The 19626-nt window shown below is 41.3% G+C and overlaps 2 protein-coding genes across 3 annotated transcripts in view; both read left to right on the forward strand.

Annotated features, from left to right (window-relative positions):
* si:dkey-28b4.8 (sarcoplasmic/endoplasmic reticulum calcium ATPase 2) overlaps positions 1 to 16077 on the forward strand; it is a 30472-nt gene extending 14395 nt beyond the window's left edge. Inside the window, exons 10-24 of the mRNA XM_034129664.1 lie at positions 231 to 397; positions 1297 to 1385; positions 1534 to 1636; positions 1735 to 1866; positions 5366 to 5491; positions 5593 to 5814; positions 5952 to 6063; positions 7062 to 7300; positions 8162 to 8382; positions 8486 to 8688; positions 8779 to 8864; positions 9245 to 9378; positions 10599 to 10716; positions 10807 to 10941; positions 12907 to 16077. Coding sequence (XP_033985555.1) covers positions 231 to 397; positions 1297 to 1385; positions 1534 to 1636; positions 1735 to 1866; positions 5366 to 5491; positions 5593 to 5814; positions 5952 to 6063; positions 7062 to 7300; positions 8162 to 8382; positions 8486 to 8688; positions 8779 to 8864; positions 9245 to 9378; positions 10599 to 10716; positions 10807 to 10941; positions 12907 to 13077 — 2258 coding nt within the window. The 3' untranslated portion in view covers positions 13078 to 16077. The remainder of the gene's footprint in view (positions 1 to 230; positions 398 to 1296; positions 1386 to 1533; positions 1637 to 1734; positions 1867 to 5365; positions 5492 to 5592; positions 5815 to 5951; positions 6064 to 7061; positions 7301 to 8161; positions 8383 to 8485; positions 8689 to 8778; positions 8865 to 9244; positions 9379 to 10598; positions 10717 to 10806; positions 10942 to 12906) is intronic.
* Positions 16078 to 17356: 1279 nt separating this feature from the next.
* Positions 17357 to 19626, forward strand: part of slc43a1b (solute carrier family 43 member 1b) — a 39274-nt gene continuing 37004 nt past the window's right edge. The window contains exon 1 of one of the 2 annotated variants that reach the window (XM_034131481.1): positions 17357 to 17524. The gene's annotated coding sequence lies outside the window, so the exon portion shown is untranslated. The remainder of the gene's footprint in view (positions 17525 to 19626) is intronic. The other variant, XM_034131473.1, reaches the window with a different exon arrangement.

A 19626-nucleotide genomic window follows, 5' to 3' on the forward strand; every position in this document is an offset into this window, starting at 1 on the left:
GTGAAATTCATGCACATTTTTCAGTCAACAAAAAATGATTTATCTTACCGCAAAACAGAAAATAAATGTTAATACTAGTATTGTACTAGATTATTATTACAATTCACAAAATTACGTTTTTTAACCAAACGACAACACTAGAAAAAAGACAATGAAGCTGTTTAGACTCTTTTCCTCTCTTAAAGAAAGCCTTCTCATGGCCATGGTCTGCTTCTCGTTCTCTCCATCAGGCCTCCCAGCCGTCATCACTACCTGCCTGGCTCTGGGCACCAGGAGGATGGCCAGGAAGAACGCCATTGTGCGCAGCCTGCCGTCAGTGGAGACGCTGGGCTGCACCTCTGTCATCTGCTCTGACAAGACAGGAACACTGACCACCAACCAGATGTCCGTGTGCAGGGTAAGAACACACACACACACACACACACACACACACAGACACACACACACACACACACACACACACACACACACACACACACACACACACACACACACACACACACACACAGACACACACACACACACACACACACACACACACACACACACACACACACACACACACACACATCATCACATCATGGCATGGTGGCATTGATCAGTTAAACATGAAGGAGTATCCAAAGAAGGCCACAGAGTTTTAATGATTTTATATACAAAAAGTAGTGTACTATATAAAACTAATGACTATAATACTACATTTAGGTTAACACATTTTTAATCTTACATAAGTAAAGCATATACCCTAAATGATCTTGTAAAAGCCAATATTTAAGTTACAGAAGCAGTCAAATAAAGGCTGGTTGCTAATAAGCTGGGGGGGGGCACTAAAAGGAGGCAAAAGCCTACTGCAACACTACATTTGACAGATATTTTACATTAAAGCCCACTACAACAGAACATTTTGTGAAACAGTTGCATCAACAGTATCTTAAAACCAAATGGAAAATCAGCAAAGTAAAAGCAATTGGAAATAATGAATGATTGTTGAACTGATGGAATCGGGCCTGTTAACATTGACTTTATCCTAAATCCCCAATCCCCTTCAATGTTTCCCACCCTCTCTGTATTTGGTGGCCACAGATATTTGAAAGCTTTTATCTTTTATCTGAGAATTTCTGCTATTAGAAAAGAGATGAAAATAAGTATCGCTATATAATATATATTTCAGAAGTTGCCCGAGTGTAAAATGTCCTGTTGGAATGTGGACCTAACCTTCATTTGTCTTCTAATACTATGGAACTAATCAACTACTGCATTGTTTTTCTGCATGTGTTTGCAAATGTGTGTGTTTAGATGTTTGTAGTAGACAGTGTGTCAGGGGAGCGCTGCAGCCTGAACGAGTTCACAGTGACTGGATCTACTTACGCCCCTGAAGGGGAAGTGTGAGTGTCTTTAACCTTTAATACTTAGCCATTAACCCCTGGCAGTCTGTGAATTATTCATATGGATTAAAAGAGCCTTCAATTTATCTCCCCTTCCTTATCCTTACCATTTGTGTTCATCCCCTCCCTCTTTCTGCTGTCTCTGCAGGTATAAGGATGGCTCAGTTGTGAAGTGCAGTCAGTATGAAGGCCTGGTGGAGCTAGCCTCCATCTGTGCTCTGTGCAATGACTCGTCACTGGACTTCAACGAGGTAAGACATGACTGCAGAGATTTACCTTAAACTGGTTATGTGTTACCACTTACAAAGTAAAAACGGCATACTAAAACCACTGTGTGTGTGTGTGTCAGTCTAAGGGTGTGTTTGAGAAGGTTGGGGAGGCCACAGAGACGGCGCTCATCTGTCTGGTGGAGAAGATGAACGTGTTCGACACTGAGCTGAGAGGACTCTGCCCTACAGAGAGAGCTACAGCCTGCTGCTCAGTAAGTGTGTCTGTACATTTCAAGTGATGCTGGTGAAAATGACATATTGATCCTTCCTTCTGACCTCAGAAATATCAATGCATCTCCTCTCACATATTCCTTGTTTCCTCAGAGACATGAAGCGAATGTTCTGCGTGTTGACCCGTGAACTCTAGTTTCACATTCTGTAGGCCACACACAGACCTGCAGCAAACATTCAGTGTTTTCATTTCTAGATTTTCCAAAGTTGCAAATAATCTCCAGCACATTGTCTTTGGTAACTTCTTCCGGAAAATGGTTTGTTACATAAGCCATCCTAAATAGTCTGCAAAATTGCTTAAAAGAACACTTTATAAATGTATACATATGTGACCCGCTCTATCGAAATCAGTCGGAAGTCGCAACGGCTCATTTCAAAATAAACGTGGATTTGCGTAAAAAACTATTTTTTCGGGGTTCAGGTGTTTTGTTTGATTTTAAATAAACAAAGTCTTGGCTTTCAGAATATGAAACTTTTATTTCCAAAATCACACGATAAATACATTTGTGAAGCTTGTGAAGGGAAGATGACAGCTCTCACTTCCTCAGCGCTGCTTCCCCTCCCTCCGGCTGAAATTATGAATGTAAGGCATATAGTAATCATAGATAACACGGCAGGGTCCGTTACAGTTTGTTTTCATCTGATTTCAATTAAACAAAGTCTTGGCTTTCAGAATATTAAACTTGTTTCGGCAAATTTAGATGATAAATACAACTTTGAAGCTTGTAACGGCATAATTACAAGCGGAGAACGGAGTCATTTAACGTCACAGCAGGCATAACAACAGCCGGTGTTTCTCGTGAGTGTTTTCCCCGGGAAACAAACACAATACACACAAACGCAAAAATACACAAACACACACACACATGCACACACACACACTCGCGAGCTTCCCCCAGACCAGTAATCCAAACGGAAATATTTTCCCTCCGGACTATTTTGATCATTTGCTCCGCTAATAATCAATCAGATCGATGGATTCCAGAGAAGAGGAAACTTTGAGGGCCTTTTTCTCAAAATCATGACTCGGTGACAGTCATTATATAATGTGACATATTTTGCTTAATATTTGGAGTACAACAACAATCCTGATATCATTAGAAAGCTAGGAATCTCCTCTTTCCAACAGTGTATACAACTCAAAATGTGTCTTCGGGTCAATGCCACTGATTTCGATAGAGCAGGTCACATATGGTTAGTAACAGAAATATTCTAACCTCTATCTTATCATTACTTTATTAGTTAGGTAGGATCCTTTAAATGCATACTTTAGTCTGTGTGATATATTCTGAACTGCTAACTTGTTTCATATATTTCAGTATTATTTACACATTTATTATATCTTGCTTTTTATTACTTTGTGTTGTTGTTGCACATCCTAACCCTTCGCTGGTGTAACACATCAACTTTCCCTGTTGTTGGACTAATAAAGATTATTTATCTTATTTGATCTCATCTTAAAGGTGCCAAGAAGCAATAGCAGTCATAAAATGTTCATATATAGCAGATTTGAGCTTTGGATAAACAAAACAAATAGAAAAAGTACACCCCATTAACCCTCCTGTTGTCTTCGGGTCAAATCTGACCGATTTACTACTTTCATCAATCATAACTTTTTTGTTTTACATTCGATTGCATTAAGGCTTTATGATATCCTTCACAGCAGACATTTGAACATATACAATGGCTGATCACCACTTTCATTGAATTTTGGATGATTTAGTCAACTTTGTAACACCCATGGTGTTCCCGGCAGGGTAAGAACACACACACACACACACACACACACACACACACACACACACACACACACACACACACACACACACACACACACACACACACACACACACATACACACACACACACACACACACACAAATACACACACACACACACATACTTTAGGCCTAGGCTCCACGGGAACGAAAACTGGTTGTATCCGCATATTTCTCATGCGTATAGCCCTTTAAGCTCGACCACGCCGTAACGGAACGGTAGAAACAGACCCTGCAAACGACAACGGGTCCAAAGGTGGATAGATCTGGGAACGGAGCGCTCTGGGGGGTCCAACGGGGCCGTGTGGTAGCCTCTATACGGTCATCCGTTTCTGATAATGACGACGCAATAGCCCCGCCTCTCCCCACCTCTGTTGCTCACCCCCGCAAAAGTACACTGCACACTGAATTCAGATTATTTATCTTTATCTCGATATGGACATAAACGCGAGTGAAGTCTAATCTGACAGGACGGAGACACGCAGCTCCTCCCGCTGTGATGCAGCGGGAGCAAAACACACACTTCAAGTCAGATCATCACCCTTAGCTATTTTAATTACCTCTCAAACTAAACTAGTTATAAATATGTTTATTTTTACTGTCGGGTCACTCATTACTGGATCAGCTGCTGCATGAGACAGACACTGACGCTGTCAGAAGAGAGGAAAAAGAGAGGCTCCGTATATTTTATTATTATATATCATTATATAGAGTCGTTATTCATTTGTTTTAAAGCTCAATAAATAACAAAGAAGACCTTTGACCGGCACTTTTATAATTTTGTCCGGAAGATTTAAACTTTAACACACGCTGACCGGCAAAAAACTCTGCCCGGATCCCTCGGCCCCCACCGTGGAGAATAAACAGAAGTGCAGCCATGACAACCATTCTTCTTCGCTGCTTTTGTGGAGGAAGTTACAGCGCCACGTACAGGCTCGGCATATGTACTGCAGCTTTTCCAGCGGTTGGATGTAAATGGAGCTGTCTCGTGTAGCTTGACACAATTCGGTGTATATTGCGTGGGGACGGAAGCTTTTTGGCGTTTGCGTTTGCGTTACTCCTATGCGTTTTGCCGTATGCGTTCCCGTGGAGCCGGGGCCTTAGATGTGTCCCCCCCCTTATGTGCCCATCCCCCCATGTGAATCACACCTTGCACACACAAATACACACACACACACATACTTTAGATGTGTCCCCCCCCCCCGTTATGTGCCCATCCCCCCCATGTGAATCACACCTGGCACACAAACACACACACACACACACACACAGAACAATTTGACACATTTCCCGCTCTTATGTGCCCCTCCCCCCACATGGATCACACCTGGCACACGCAATACATGTTCAATGTCTATTCTTTGTATATGTACTGCAGTTTTTCATGTATACCAGTAGTCTGATACAATATGTACAGTTTGAAAGGGTGTTAAATGAAATGTGGTGATGATTAATGGTTTTTGTGTTAATGTAATAGCAGTTAAAACAGGACCGGTCAAATTTGACCACGAACACCAAAGTAAGGGGGGGGGAACGAAGACAATAGAAGGGTTAATAACTTTAGAAGTCTACACATTAATAATTACAATATTTATACACCTTTCTCACGGGAAAGATTAGCTGATATGTGTATGTTCTTCCAGGAAAGCTCACTGTACTGTACCAAGTGTACATGTTAAAGTTGTGTTGTTGTTGTTTTCAGGTCATAAAGCAGCTGATGAAGAAGGAGCTGACGCTGGAGTTCTCCAGAGACAGGAAGTCCATGTCTGTCTTCTGTTCATCCAATAAACACATCAGGTCCGCCTCTGGAGCCAAGATGTTCGTCAAGGTGTGTTTCAAGAACTCCTATAAAACGTCTCTCACGTCATATTCCCTGCAGTGTCTAATCGCCCCCCCCCCCCCCCCCCCCCCCCCCCCCCCTGTCTGCAGGGAGCTCCAGAGAGCGTTCTGGAGCGCTGTAACTTTATCCGGGTCGGCGCTTCCTGTCGTGTGCCTTTGAGCGCCGCGGTCCGAGAGCAGATCCTGTCCACTGTGCGGGAGTGGGGAGCAGGCAGAGACACGCTGCGTTGCCTCGCCATGGCAACCAGGGACACACCCCCTGACATCAAAGGCCTCAACGTGGAGAACTCCGCTACCTTTGCTGACTACGAGGTGATGTTGGTCATTTTTGTATAAATATATCAAACACTTAATGTACTGACATGTATGTGCCGAATGGGAATTGTAAACTGGATAGTATTTTCAAGTTACTCTATCTAAACTAGCCCCCCCTCTCTTCTCTCTCCCAGTCGGACCTGACCTTTGTGGGCTGTGTGGGCATGTTGGACCCCCCCAGGAAAGAGGTGCTCTCTGCGGTCCGAATGTGTCGGCAGGCTGGCATCAGGGTCATCATGATCACAGGTAACACACACACCCACACACACATCTAAATGTACTCTATATGTGCACAACAACTAGTAAACGTAACATTTTATAAACAGATAGACAGATACTTTATTCATCCCAAATTGGGAAATGATTTAGTCACAGCAGCAGTGTCAAGCATTACACGTGAGTTAAAAACATTTAAAAGATAGAATAAGATACAAATATATAATACAATTGCAATAGAAAATACATATATCACTAGAGTATCCATATAATACACAATATTAAGAGAATACTGAATACATTTGAATACTCTACAATGTACATTTTCACTTGGTATTTGAACATTGGACAATATACCATTTCACTAGGATTAAGCTTCATATTTACAATAATGAAAATGTATAGGCTCTAGCCAGCTATGGCGAATTGACAGCAGGGACCTGAAGAGCTAACAGAAAAGCCAAACATGTAAGCAGTGACCTTAGAACTTAAACAAAAGGGATCTGACATGACTCCATATGCTGTGATTATGATGTAACTTATGAGAATACAATAAGTATGTGCAATTGACAGAATATGTATCAATGGTAATGAATATGAGAGTATAACCCAAATGAGAAGATATGAAAGCGCTTTGACAGAATGATGACATTGTTCCTTGTACTTCATTCAAAATGAACCCAAACAAAGGTGAAGTTGCTTAACTAGCATCTTGTTAGAAAGCACCAGATAATCTGTTTATAGAAAACTAAAACATCTGTATTTTGAATCTTAAAAAAGATAGACAATGAACTTGCTGAGATGTGCAGTTTGGCACTGTATGGTGAATATGAGCACTGGAAAGCAATGAGTATTTAGTAATTGGCAGAAAACAATGAATACATAATGTATATAATACAATTGCAGAGTACACTGCTGCTTAGTCTTTGTCAGCTTGGGGTTTCACTTCCTTTAGTTTAGGTAGAAGGCTTCTTGCATCAAACGGATGAAGTGTTAACACGATTAGCTGATGATTCATTTCTTTCCAGGCGACAACAAAGGCACAGCCCTGTCTATCTGTCGGAGGGTGGGCATCATCACAGAACAGGAGGAGGAGCAGGAGGGCTTGGGGATCAATGGGGGCCTCACAGGGAGGGAGTTTGACGAGCTGCCCCCCCACCTGCAGCGCCAGGCCTGCAGGACGGTGCGCTGCTTCGCCCGGGTGGAGCCGGCACACAAGAGCCGGATAGTGGAGTACCTCCAGAGCCTCAATGAAATCACTGCCATGGTAAGAGCACAGCCTCATACTTGAGCTGGTGTTATAGAGTGGTGCAGGAATGAGTCGTGTAACATGTGTTTGGTTAGATGCCTAAAATAAGGTCTGTGATTATCGGCTTTAGAGATTTTCATGTTTCTTAACATAAAATACGTCAGTAAATACATTGCATTTGTATTGCCTACATTTAATTGGATTAGATTAGATCTAGTATTCTTTATTCTTTATTATTACAATTTGTGAATTTGATTGACACTGCATCATGTTCATATAGCTGACGCTGTTATCCAAAGCCAAGACAATGTTTAATTCACTTCCATTTCGCCTTCCACTTGACTTTTATATCTTGTCCGTCTCCGCTTGATGCTGAAGCTGAGGCTTGAAGTAAATGCTGGTTTATAAAGACGACTTGATTACTCAGTTGGCTACAGCTGTGGGGCCACACCCTTCTAATCCGTGAGCACTGACACTGCTGTTAAGGGCCAGAAATCAAACAAACTGGCACACTTGATACTTTAATCAGGGACATTTGAGTGGTCTTTCAGAAGTCCCACCAAAAGCTAGCACTCAATTCCACCCTGGTCTGAAGCTTCTATGTGTCATAAAAACAGCAGTTGCTAACAAGTGACTGAATGATTGTAACAAAACGTCATCACACAAACATAAGCTGCCTTTAGCTTTTCTTTGGTGAAGTGAAGACATGTGACCATGACGTAGTTCGTTAATAGCCTAACAGCATTTGACTTCTGGATTGCATTTTCACTTCAAATATCACAACATTTGTGTTAATATATGTCGGTTATCCTGCTGAACAAAACGTGTAAGTACCATAAATGTGTGTTTGCCAAAGATCTTATTTGCTGCAATATTCAGACAGGTGACGGTGTGAACGACGCCCCTGCTCTGAAGAAGGCGGAGATCGGCATCGCTATGGGCAGCGGCACAGCGGTGGCTAAATCCGCCTCTGAGATGATTCTGGCTGATGACAACTTCTCCACCATCGTGGCTGCAGTGGAGGAGGGCAGAGCCATTTACAATAACATGAAGCAGTTCATCAGATACCTGATATCATCCAACATAGGAGAGGTGGTTTGGTGAGTAACAGAGCTGATGGAAGAGGAAGGTGTACTAACTTTGGAAATAACAGAGAGTTTTGTCATTGTAACTTCTTCTTATCTGTCTTTCCTCTCTCCTCAGTATTTTCCTGACAGCAGCACTGGGCATGCCTGAAGCGCTGATCCCAGTCCAGCTGCTATGGGTCAACCTTGTCACTGACGGTTTCCCAGCAACGGCTCTGGGCTTCAACCCTCCAGACCTGGACATCATGTCCCGTCCCCCCAGAACCTCCAAAGAGCCTCTGATCTCCAGCTGGTTGTTCTGTCGCTACCTCATCATCGGATGTGAGTCATGAGCCGAGGACAGAAAATAAGATCCTCAGTTTCTACTACATACAAAATAAATGTCCTGTTACCCACCCCCTCTCCGTGCAGGTTATGTGGGAGCTGCTACTGTGGGGGCTGCTGCCTGGTGGTTCATGGCAGCCCACGACGGACCAAAAGTGTCCTTCTATCAACTGGTAAACACGTCACTATATCCCCATCACTCATTTTCTGTCATGCTTCTGTAGTTGAATGTATTTCCTGTAGAGCTAACACAAAAGGGTGAGCAATTGAAATCTTAAAGTGTGATCATTAACATGGTATTACATGTTATTAAAATGTTAACATGTTGCCTAAAATAGTAGTTAGAAAATCACTGCATCACATGAGACAGACAAAATGATTATATGTGACCTTAAAAACTTTAGGGCAACTTATTGATAAACTGTAAGATATATAATGCAATAGATATAAACAATTGAAAAATATTGGTACATGGTCAAATGTGTTGCAAATAATAATAATTTAAAAAAGGCATAGTATGGTATGTCATAAACAATAACTGTTTCCTCATCAGTCCCACTACCTGCAGTGCAGTGAAGGCCACGCTGAGTTTGCTGGTGTGCAGTGTTCAGTCTTTGAGTCTCCTTATCCCATGACGATGGCTCTGTCTGTCCTGGTTACCATAGAGATGTGCAACGCCTTGAACAGGTAAAAGAAAACAAATACATCTGCACACACAAGCACATTTCCTACAGTGTTGTTCTGTTTAAATATTAGGTTCAACTTAATTATGCAAAATGCACTTTTTTTGATACATAAATATGTGTCCCCGGTGTGTAAGGACACTCACAAAGTGTCAGAAAATACAACCCTCTCTCTTGTCCTCCTTACCCACATCTCTAAAAACTGGGGTACAACGGAGCTGATCCAGATTTGCTGCGGTCATGAAGACATTACTTACAGTAACTGTGGGCTGGCTTTACATTGAACTCCTGGCAATGTCCCGCCTCAACCTATCGTCCCCATATACAGTCGCTCAATCCCCCCCCTCAGCTGTGTGTCTGTGTATTCAGCAGGATGTCTACGAGAGGGACTTAGAGTAAAGTTGTTATATATATAATACATATAATGGCACTGTTCTAGCGGTAAACACTGAATAAAGAACATGTCAAGCTATGTGCTGTATCAGAAACAATGCACGACGTGTTTTGGAAGTATTATTGTCTGTGTTTACATTAGCAAGCATCGCTAACACTCAGAGCTAACGCTGTACTGGAGAGAGTATGTTTAAAGAAGCAGGATATAAAAGGTACTGTCCTTGTGGTAAACCCGCGAGAGAGAAAGCGTTTGAGCTCCACACTGTTTCAGAAATAATCCTTGATGTGGTTTGGAACATAATATGGCGTTTAATCACGGCAGCGTTTAGCTGAGTTTCTGCTGGTAGACAGCCTTCTCTCCACAGAGCTCACTGCTTGCATGCGGACGCTCCAAAGGGGCGTGGCCAGCAGCAGCTCCAACGGGGCGTTGCCAGCAGCAGCTCCAAAGGGGCGTGGCCAGCAGCAGCTCAGTTACATTTAAAGGGCCAGACTGAGAATCAGCACTTTAATAACAGGGCTGAAATAGAGGGGTATGAGGCATGCTAGAGTGGGTGATCTGTTTGGTATTTTGAGCAAAACACTTCAGAGACATGTTTTGTATAGATATGGCCCTATGAAATATTGTTCAAATATAGCATAATAGGTGAGCTTTAATATTATTGCCTTTAACTAACCTAATACAGTTATGTGACATTTGTTGACATAATAAATTAAGCCAATGTTTCAGTTTTTTCAGTTTGTGTCACTGTGATAAATTCCATGTGAATGTAATGGTTTCTTAAGGCTGTAGATCCAGGAAAGAGATGTTCTAAACTGTATGGTGCTGTCCAGTCTTTCAGAGAACCAGTCCCTGCTGAAAATGCCTCCCTGGTCAAACCCCTGGCTGGTGGGAGCCATCTGTCTGTCCATGGCTCTACACTTCCTCATTCTATATGTAGACCCACTGCCGGTGAGCATGCACTCATCAATATATTTTGGCCTACACTTAATATCCATCCTTGACTTAAACTTCCTCCCACCCCTCTGTCTGTGGCTTCAGATGATCTTCCAGATACGCCCTCTGTCCTGGCCTCAGTGGGTGGTGGTGTTGAAGATGTCTCTTCCTGTCATCTTGATGGATGAAGCTCTAAAGCTCCTGGCCCGCAACTACATTGAGCCAGGAAGCCAGATGCAGGTGAGAAGATCATGAGAGCTTCTGTTAATGCTATAGAGTGGTGCAGGAATGAGTCCTAAACCCAAAAATCCAGTTTTTTATTAATTTACTACTTTACGTCTGGGTCTCTGTGTTTCATTCAAGCTCGGCTCTGTGTGTGTGTGGAACCATTTTGTGTGCGTGCGCGAGCGAGAGAGAGAGAGAGAGCGCGCACCGGTACCGGAGATCGTTGTTGTTAGCTTCTGGTGCTAGCGAGCTAGTGGCCGGGTCTCAAACGTTTTGGTCACGATTAATGTAAACAATTATTTCCGAGGCACGCGTTTATATGATCATTATAGTTATAAAAAAACAAGAGAATAAATGAAAAACAGGTATGAAATACTATATGACAGTAAAACAAGAATACAGTTTGAAAGGGGAGTGATTTGTAAAATATCCATAAAGAAAAAGTAAATCTGTTTACAGTTCTGTTTCATATGGGTGTTAAGAGATGTATCCATAGATCTCTTCATTTTGCTCTCAAAGTGCACCAGATTGATGCTTTTAACTTCAACATTTAAAAATAAATCTGGACCCTCCTATGTTCGGTCCACCCCCCACTTGTAAAAATAGCACTTTACCCCTGCTTACACCTATATGCCGTGAGCTGATTATCGAGCCTTCATTGTAACAGTCGCAGGTACACTGTGTATGTGCGTGGGGATTGTTGCAGTAGAACATTCCACTGTAGTGCCCGGTACATTAATGGGAAACCCTACATGTTTGAGCACCCTCTATGAAACGTCAAGCTACCCCACAGCACCCCCAAGAGAAATCTCTGGCGCCGCCACTGAGCCTGCAACCCCGTTTTGAAGAAATGTGCAGTGCAACACAGGCTCATTGCAGCCACCTGTGATAAGACACACTTTTTTGCCAAATATCAGCATTTTATTTCTTTTCATTTTTTTGCACAGATTGCAAAGTGGCAAAGTATTATAACTTATTGTTCTAGCAAAGGACAATTGTATTATGTATTTATTTTTTTGAGCACACAGACTTATGGAGCATTGTTTTATTATCACTGTTCTAGCAAAGGAATGCTCACGTTCATATTGATGTATTTTAATAAATGTTAACTTGGCCCATTACGTGACTATTTGTGTTGGGGGGGACCGACTTTTTTTTTTCTCCAAAGGGGGGGCCTGACAGAAAAAGTTTGAGAACCACTGACTTAATCACTGATTGAGATATAATGAAGCTAACTTAATCTCCTACAATCATGGGATTTATGTAACAGTAAGACAGAGAATGTAAGTGCACCCACGTGCAGTATTTTTGTTTTCTGCTATTGTAAATACTCCTGTTGTCTGCTGTGTTCAGACTCAAGTCCTGTGTGTGATGCCACATCCAGGACCTTCAGTGTCCTCTCTTTAACAGAAGACCGTTGCTAGAAGCTGCAGCTAGACTGCAGAAGCATTAGTTTTTTGTTTTTGAGGATGGAACAACTTCACACACAGACACTGTATAGGGATGCTAGAGCTATACAATTGATTTATTTTGGTTTATAAATTAATGTCAAGACATTTATGTTATTGATTTCTGAAGCACTTTCTAAATAATAAAAAGAGAGTTCATATGTATTTACTGCATGTATTCATTGATGAAAAAGAAGCCATGTGCAGTAATATAGAATATTGAGGATGCAACGCATTGGTATGAATCGTGATGCATCGGGATATTGAATCGAATCGGTAACAGGATAATCGTAATCGAATCGAATCGTGAGGCCAGTGAAGATGCACAGCCCTATTGCATATACACTTCAAAATTCATAACATGCGGAGATTTTCCTGCTGAACAAAATGTGTTAGCTTCATTATCCAATTGAAAAATCCTTATCAAGAACCTGTGATGCTAACTTCTGTGTTGGCCTACAAAAATACATCATCCCTGCACCACTCTATAAGGTCTGTTTTTACCCTTTGTTGCAATCCTTCTCTCAAACAGACCGTGGAAGAGGAAGAGGAGCAGCGGAGGACGGGGGTGAGCCCGGGCTTGATGGCGAGGATGCGGCAGTCACTGAACGGCGTGTCCTGGTCGTTTGTCCTGATCTCAGCTCCGCTACTGATCTGGATCTTCAGCCTGGACTCTGACATCACCAACATCTTCTGGGAGTGATGGGAGGAAGAGAGGATGGCTGGACTGTGGGGGGAAGAAGAAAGAACATCTGAAAGACTGTTGGAATAGCATGCAGAAGGGCTGAGTGTGTGAGGGATAAAGAGTAAAATATTTGGCCAACAGACAATCGGAAAACAACAGGTAACGGATAGCATTTCTTCCTTTACCCTCAAATGTGCTGTGTGTAGCATTTCAATCATTGGCTCCAGGAATCCTAATGTATGTCAAACACACCCAGAGTGAAATATGATAGCTCTCAAGCTGTACACTAATGATAGCGTAGCATGCTCACCTGCTAACCTGCTAACATCTGCATTCTAAGAAGGTTAATGATAAACATTAGCATGTTAGCATGCTATAATCTGTTTCTGTGTTGTAAAGTTTGAAGACAGCCAGTGTAGAGAATAATGTAGATCATTATGGTTCCCAGCTTATCACATTGATTCTTTCCAGAGTATTTCACTCAGGTTGCACCAGCTGGCCTAAAACCTAGTCTGTGTCACGCTCTGTGACGGCTAGCTAGCTTACAACTAGTCATTTACCAATGCCAATCAAACTAAAGAAATGTCTAAGTTAAATAAAGTCATGTGTAAATCTATTGATAAGAACATCTGTCCCGTCAGATAAAGTCTACAAGAAGTTATTAGTTAGTCGTATTATCGTGTTTTACAGTAGGCCAACCTTTCACCATATTTTTTGTGAGATTATTGGGATATATTGTGTTTTTGTAAAATATAATTTGATGTATTTTCAGTTACGTAGTAACTGCTTTGTTTGGTGCAACCCGATTTATTTAATGATCCACTTCTGTTAACAAGGCAAACATCAAAGTATGGAAGTGGTGAAAGTTATCACTACTTCAATTTAAAAAGGCAACGATAGGAAAATTAGAACAATGTGTGCAACAGGAATATGTTTGTGTATCATTCTAACAGCTTGTTGATGCTGTTTCGGTGGTTAAATGCTACACATAGCACCTTTTTGGATACAAATGTCTGGTTAGTGGATCCGACAGAACACACACACACACCAGCTTTACCTCTACATTGTACTTCACCAGTAATAATCTGTGGTCAGTAACAAGTAATAAGGCCAGCTCTATTATCAAACTCCTCAACAACAGTCTTAAAGTATTATTGTTCCACCTTCCTTGTAGATACTGTACATTAGACTAAAACAAGCATTTAACCTGTGAAGACAGACCTGCATGTCAGCGCACGTCACACATTTCTAACCACATCAGAAGTTCAGCCTGAGTCCAGACTGTCAATAACAGTGTGGACTAAAAGTGGACGTACAGTATGTACAGCGGGGGGGTTCTGCAGGTGGTAATAGCTTCCGAATAGGTGACCACAGCATTTCAAGGGCCAGTCCTTCATCCTCCTTTGTCTTTTCTCTGATTGTTACTGACCTAAGCTGAGAAAGTCTTAAAGTAACTTGACATCCTGAGGCTTCACACGCTGAAGCCGAGCCTTCACACATGTTGACTTTATTAGTTATGTTGAAACACACGCTTAAAAACTGAAACTTTGACTTTAATTATATCTATAAAATCAACAGATTACACATAACTGTATTAGGTTAGTTGAAAGCAATAAAATCAAGTTGAATTAAAACATATTAGGTTCTACTTAATATTATTGATTTCAACTAACCTATCCTTTTGACAGAATACATTTAAATAAAGTCAACCTTTCAGTTTTCTCAGTGCAGCAGGTTGTGTACTTGCAGGTACGGTCAGCGTCATCTGCTACGTGAATGTAAGCTTAACGGATGAATACACTTATTTTTGTTATACACTGTCTGTGTGTATTACTTTCACTACTGCTTGAGTTGTACCTCAGAGTGTACTGCGAATGATTTGAATGCTTTAAGCACCGCTGTGATACATTCCTCATGAGTCATGGAGAGGCCTGCTTTGAGTCAGCGTTTAATTAAAAGCTTTGTGCGATTCAGCCATTTCCTGCTGTGATGCCCCCATCTCATTCTGTTTGCCATTGAAGGGATTTTTTTATTTGTGCAACTGTTTGGATTCATGTAGTTCGAAATGACTTATTTGTCTATGACATCTGGCCACAATGAGTATAATTACGGAAGATACATGTACAACTAATATTACATTTTTCTGCTGACACAGACTAGAAGAGCATTAACTTACATAAAGTTGTGTCTATATTCTTGTAATATGTATCAATATTGTTGCATAACATAGTATAATTGCACATTTGTTCCAGTGATGTTGTGATTTTTTCCTGTAAAGTTGCCACTTAATTCTTGCAATTGAATGTTTCAAAGTGATTACACATCATATTGCTGCTTTCTATTATAAATCTTCAAATTTCCCGTTGATTCTTATATTATAAATTATCACATCATTTCATGACTTTCCTCCAAAAAGTGCCACTTCATTCAAAACGGAGACTTCATTCTCATAGCAGCATGATTTTCTTTCTCACAACATTGCGCCTTTATGCCCAAATGTCAGATTTCAAACATTGTTTTCCCTCAAATTGGCCCATATAGTTATTCATAGGCTCTTTGACACCATTAATGACAAAAACATTAAGCTGGTTCTTTAGAATAGAAAATCATTTGACTGTTTGGCAGTTTGTGGCTTTTGTGTTTTATTTTATTTAAATTGTTGTTTTAATTACTACTGCCAGATCATTATTTAAACATATAGACATACTGTACCTTTAGCTACCCGTAGTTTTGCTTTATTTTTTATTGTTGCTCAATGAATCACACAATAGCTTGAAAACTGCAAAACGACTGAGAGAGATGTTTGTTGCAATATATATATATTTTTTTGTTTTAACAGAAGAAACACATACCAACTTTGTTTACAGCGTTCTTTATTGTTATTGTTGTAGTTGTTAGCTCACACATCTTCAGGATGAACATGAGTGAAAGGGTTTTTGGTTCCAGACTGTCACATTAAATGAAAGTTGTACCTGGCTGACTCACCTGTTTGAATAAAGGTTGAATTGAAGAAGTTAATAATGATGACGTCATATCTGTCTCCCTCTCACCAACAACTATCATTTTACTGAAGCTCAATGAAGGAGCACCATTTTGTATATTTTATTTTGTAACTATTTTCTAGTTCATTCTGCTGTTAAAGAGTTTGGTGTCTTTGAAAATGATGTTACAGGACTAAAAGAAGAATAAATAATATGGGCCAGAATCTTATTGTGCTGTAATTGTTTGACAAGATAAAAAAGCTCCAATATAGATACTAGATCAAATAAAAACCTCAGCAGTGGTTAGTGTTGAAGTTCAGAATTTCCCGCTTGTATGTGAAAAATGGCAGCACGAGTGCAAGCGTGTGATGAGTTCATATTAGATAACATCAACTTTATTCATTCATTCATCTTCAGCAGAAGGTTAACAGGTATTACACGAGTTAAAATATAATAAAAAATAACCATGAACAGTAAATATATACAAATCAACAGTACAAAAGATATATATCAAAATAGTATCTTAAGAATACACTATAAAATTCAACATACATTTTTATACTCTTATAGACCAGTAGAACAAGTACAAAATATATACATGTGATACTATATACATTACAGAAGTATGCCGTTTTTTAAAAATTAAAATATAATTTTAATCCAATGAGCTGGCTTGAGTACAACATTTACAACATGTAAAACGTCCAGACTATTATCCAAAGCGATTTACTTTCACTTCCATACAGTTAACGTGCCTATAGGGAGCAATTTGGGGTCAGGTGTTATGCCTTTGAACACTACATACTACAGTCCCTCTGATTGGCTGAGGCCCATTTACTGTGTTGGTGGGACAAAGACTGTATATACAATATAAGCTCATTTATTTACAGTTAAATTGTATAATTAGGTGTTCAACAATGTTAGAAATAAATGTTTCAAAGCTGATCATACTGCAGCTAACCACATGGTGGGACTAGTGAGTAAGCCCCCCCCCCATATGTCAGTGTCACTGGTGACAGGTGCTATTCAGGAAGGACACACTTAGAGTGACAAGTGAATAAGAAAAGTACATCCTTATAATACACACATTCAAGTTCTACAACCACTGGAGATATGAGGTTCTATCAAACCTTCAGACTGTGTGTGTGTGTGTGTGTGTGTGTGTGTGTGTGTGTGTGTGTGTGTGTGTGTGTGTGTGTGTGTGTGTGTGTGTGTGTGTGTGTGTGTGTGTGTGTGTGTGTGTGTGTGTGTGTGGGGTGGGCAGGCAGGCAGGATATGAGCTCCATTTATAGACATGCGGTGCTCAGTGTCAAAGTGAGTGCACATGTGCCAGTGAGTACAGCTGCCACACTTTAAATCAACAAAAGAAAGAAAGATTAAACTCTGAGACAGAATCCAACTTTGTCCGGTTGGGAAACAGAAACTCCACTGGTTGAACGGTCATCTTAAACTACAGATCATCTACTGGAGAACTCACCTTTAAAGTAAGTGACTTTAAACCTGTTGCATGATTGTGTCCTCCTGCGCTGACTTTGAATGACCAGGGACATCAGTCTGGGGGTTCTTCTGAGCCAGAAGGTCCCCCTCCGTTATCTTATCATCATGTATAACTGGGAAAAGTGTCCAACATTAATAATAATAATACTAAATTGAATTTATATAGCGCTTTTCAAGTCTCAAAGTCGCTTTACAGTTTGGAAGGGGGGGGGGGGAGACAGGCGAAGACAAACGACAGACAGGGCTCCGGAGTTTGGCCTTGGGGGTGGAAAGCAAACCGGCTGAGGTGGATCTGAGGGACCGGGGGGGTTGGTAGAGGATGAGGAGGTCAGTGCAGGTAGGGGGGGGGGCAGATGGTGGAGGGCTTTGTATGTGAGGACCAGGAGTTTGTAGTGGATGCGGTGAGAGACGGGAAGCCAGTGGAGTTCTTTGAGGACCGGGGTGATGTGATGCCATGATTTGGTGTGGGTGAGGAGTCTGGCGGCTGCGTTCTGGACACGCTGGAGTCTACTGAGGGAGGTGGAGCTGATGCCGTAGAACATTAGAAAGTCGCTTTGTATATAAAAACTAGGGCTGTCAAGTTAACGCGTTAATAACGCGTTAATAACGCGTTAATAACGCGTTAATAACGCGTTAATAACGCGTTAACGCAAAAAAAAATTAACGCCACTAATTATTTTAACGCGATTAACGCATGTGTATTTTTTGTCCTCGGCCGCCGTAGTTTGAGAGCGCATCGAGTGTAAAATACCATCTACAAGCTGATGCTGACAGCCCGGCTCCTGCCGCCCGCTTGTGGCAGACCACACTTCCACGCTCACTGGCAGGCCCGGACAGGCCATCGGGAGGACCGGGAGGGAGTGTGTATGTGTGGCGCGACTCGCGCGAGCGAGGCACACCTTACGTGTTGTTGTTGTTAGCATCTGGTGCTAGCTAGCTGCGCTAACGGATATAAGGAGCTGTTTCAATGACATTTCGCCGACAACTGCGCCGAGCACTTGACTTTATGCAGGTAGCCAGACAGTGAGACACTTCCTGATGGGAAGTCAGCACACTCAGCACGGATAGTGCGCGCAACATGACTGCAGCGTCCAGGCAGCTCCCGTTCGAGCATAGATGCCTTGAGCTGCACATAGCTCCAACGATCCATCACAGTGTCTCCACATTCATTCATTCACTCACTCACACACACACACACACACACACACACACACACACACACACACACACACACACACACACACACACACACACACACACACACACACACACACACACACACACACACACACACACAGTATTATTGTATGAGAGAGGTTCTAGGTTGAATTGAGGCGAATATTTGTAATGTTCAGAGGTTGTTGTGTTTAATATTCAGGAGAATATTTGTCATTGTTCAAATGATAATAAACAAACATATACAGCATATTTGTCCACTCGTATGTTGATAAGAGTATTAAAAACTTGAAAAATATCCCTCTAAGGTACATTTAGAACAGATACAAAATGTGCGATTAATTTGCGATTAATCGCGATTAACTATGGACAATCATGCGATTAATCGCGATTAAATATTTTAATCGACTGACAGCCCTAATAAAAACACATGTGATGATGAAATGGAGTGATGGAGTTGGCCAATAGCGTTTGTAGGAGACCAGGGACAGTTGCCAACCCTCCCGATTTTCGCGGGAGACTCCCGATTTCATTGCCCTCTCCCGGTTTCCTCCCGGGGTTATATTTCTCCCGATTTCTGACAAAATCCGATTTACTCACGACTGTTTCCACTCGGACTTTAATACAGCTACACCATTGTTTGGTTTCCATCAGAGATGACAAATCCGGATCCTTTTACGGACTCAGGGTCTTCTGAGTCAGTCATTGAAGAGATCCGGATCATACGAGTCATTTGAGTCATATGAGTCAGCATCACCAAGACCGTAGAAATCCTATCGGTGAAACCGAAAAGTTGTTGCATTTCACGAGCATATTATTATTCCATATATTTTGAATATATATATATATATATATATATATATATATATATATATATATATATATATATATATGTAATATCTGTATGTATATT

The sequence above is a fragment of the Trematomus bernacchii genome, unplaced genomic scaffold (assembly GCF_902827165.1).
Source record: "Trematomus bernacchii unplaced genomic scaffold, fTreBer1.1, whole genome shotgun sequence".
NCBI classification, from domain to species: domain Eukaryota; kingdom Metazoa; phylum Chordata; class Actinopteri; order Perciformes; family Nototheniidae; genus Trematomus; species Trematomus bernacchii.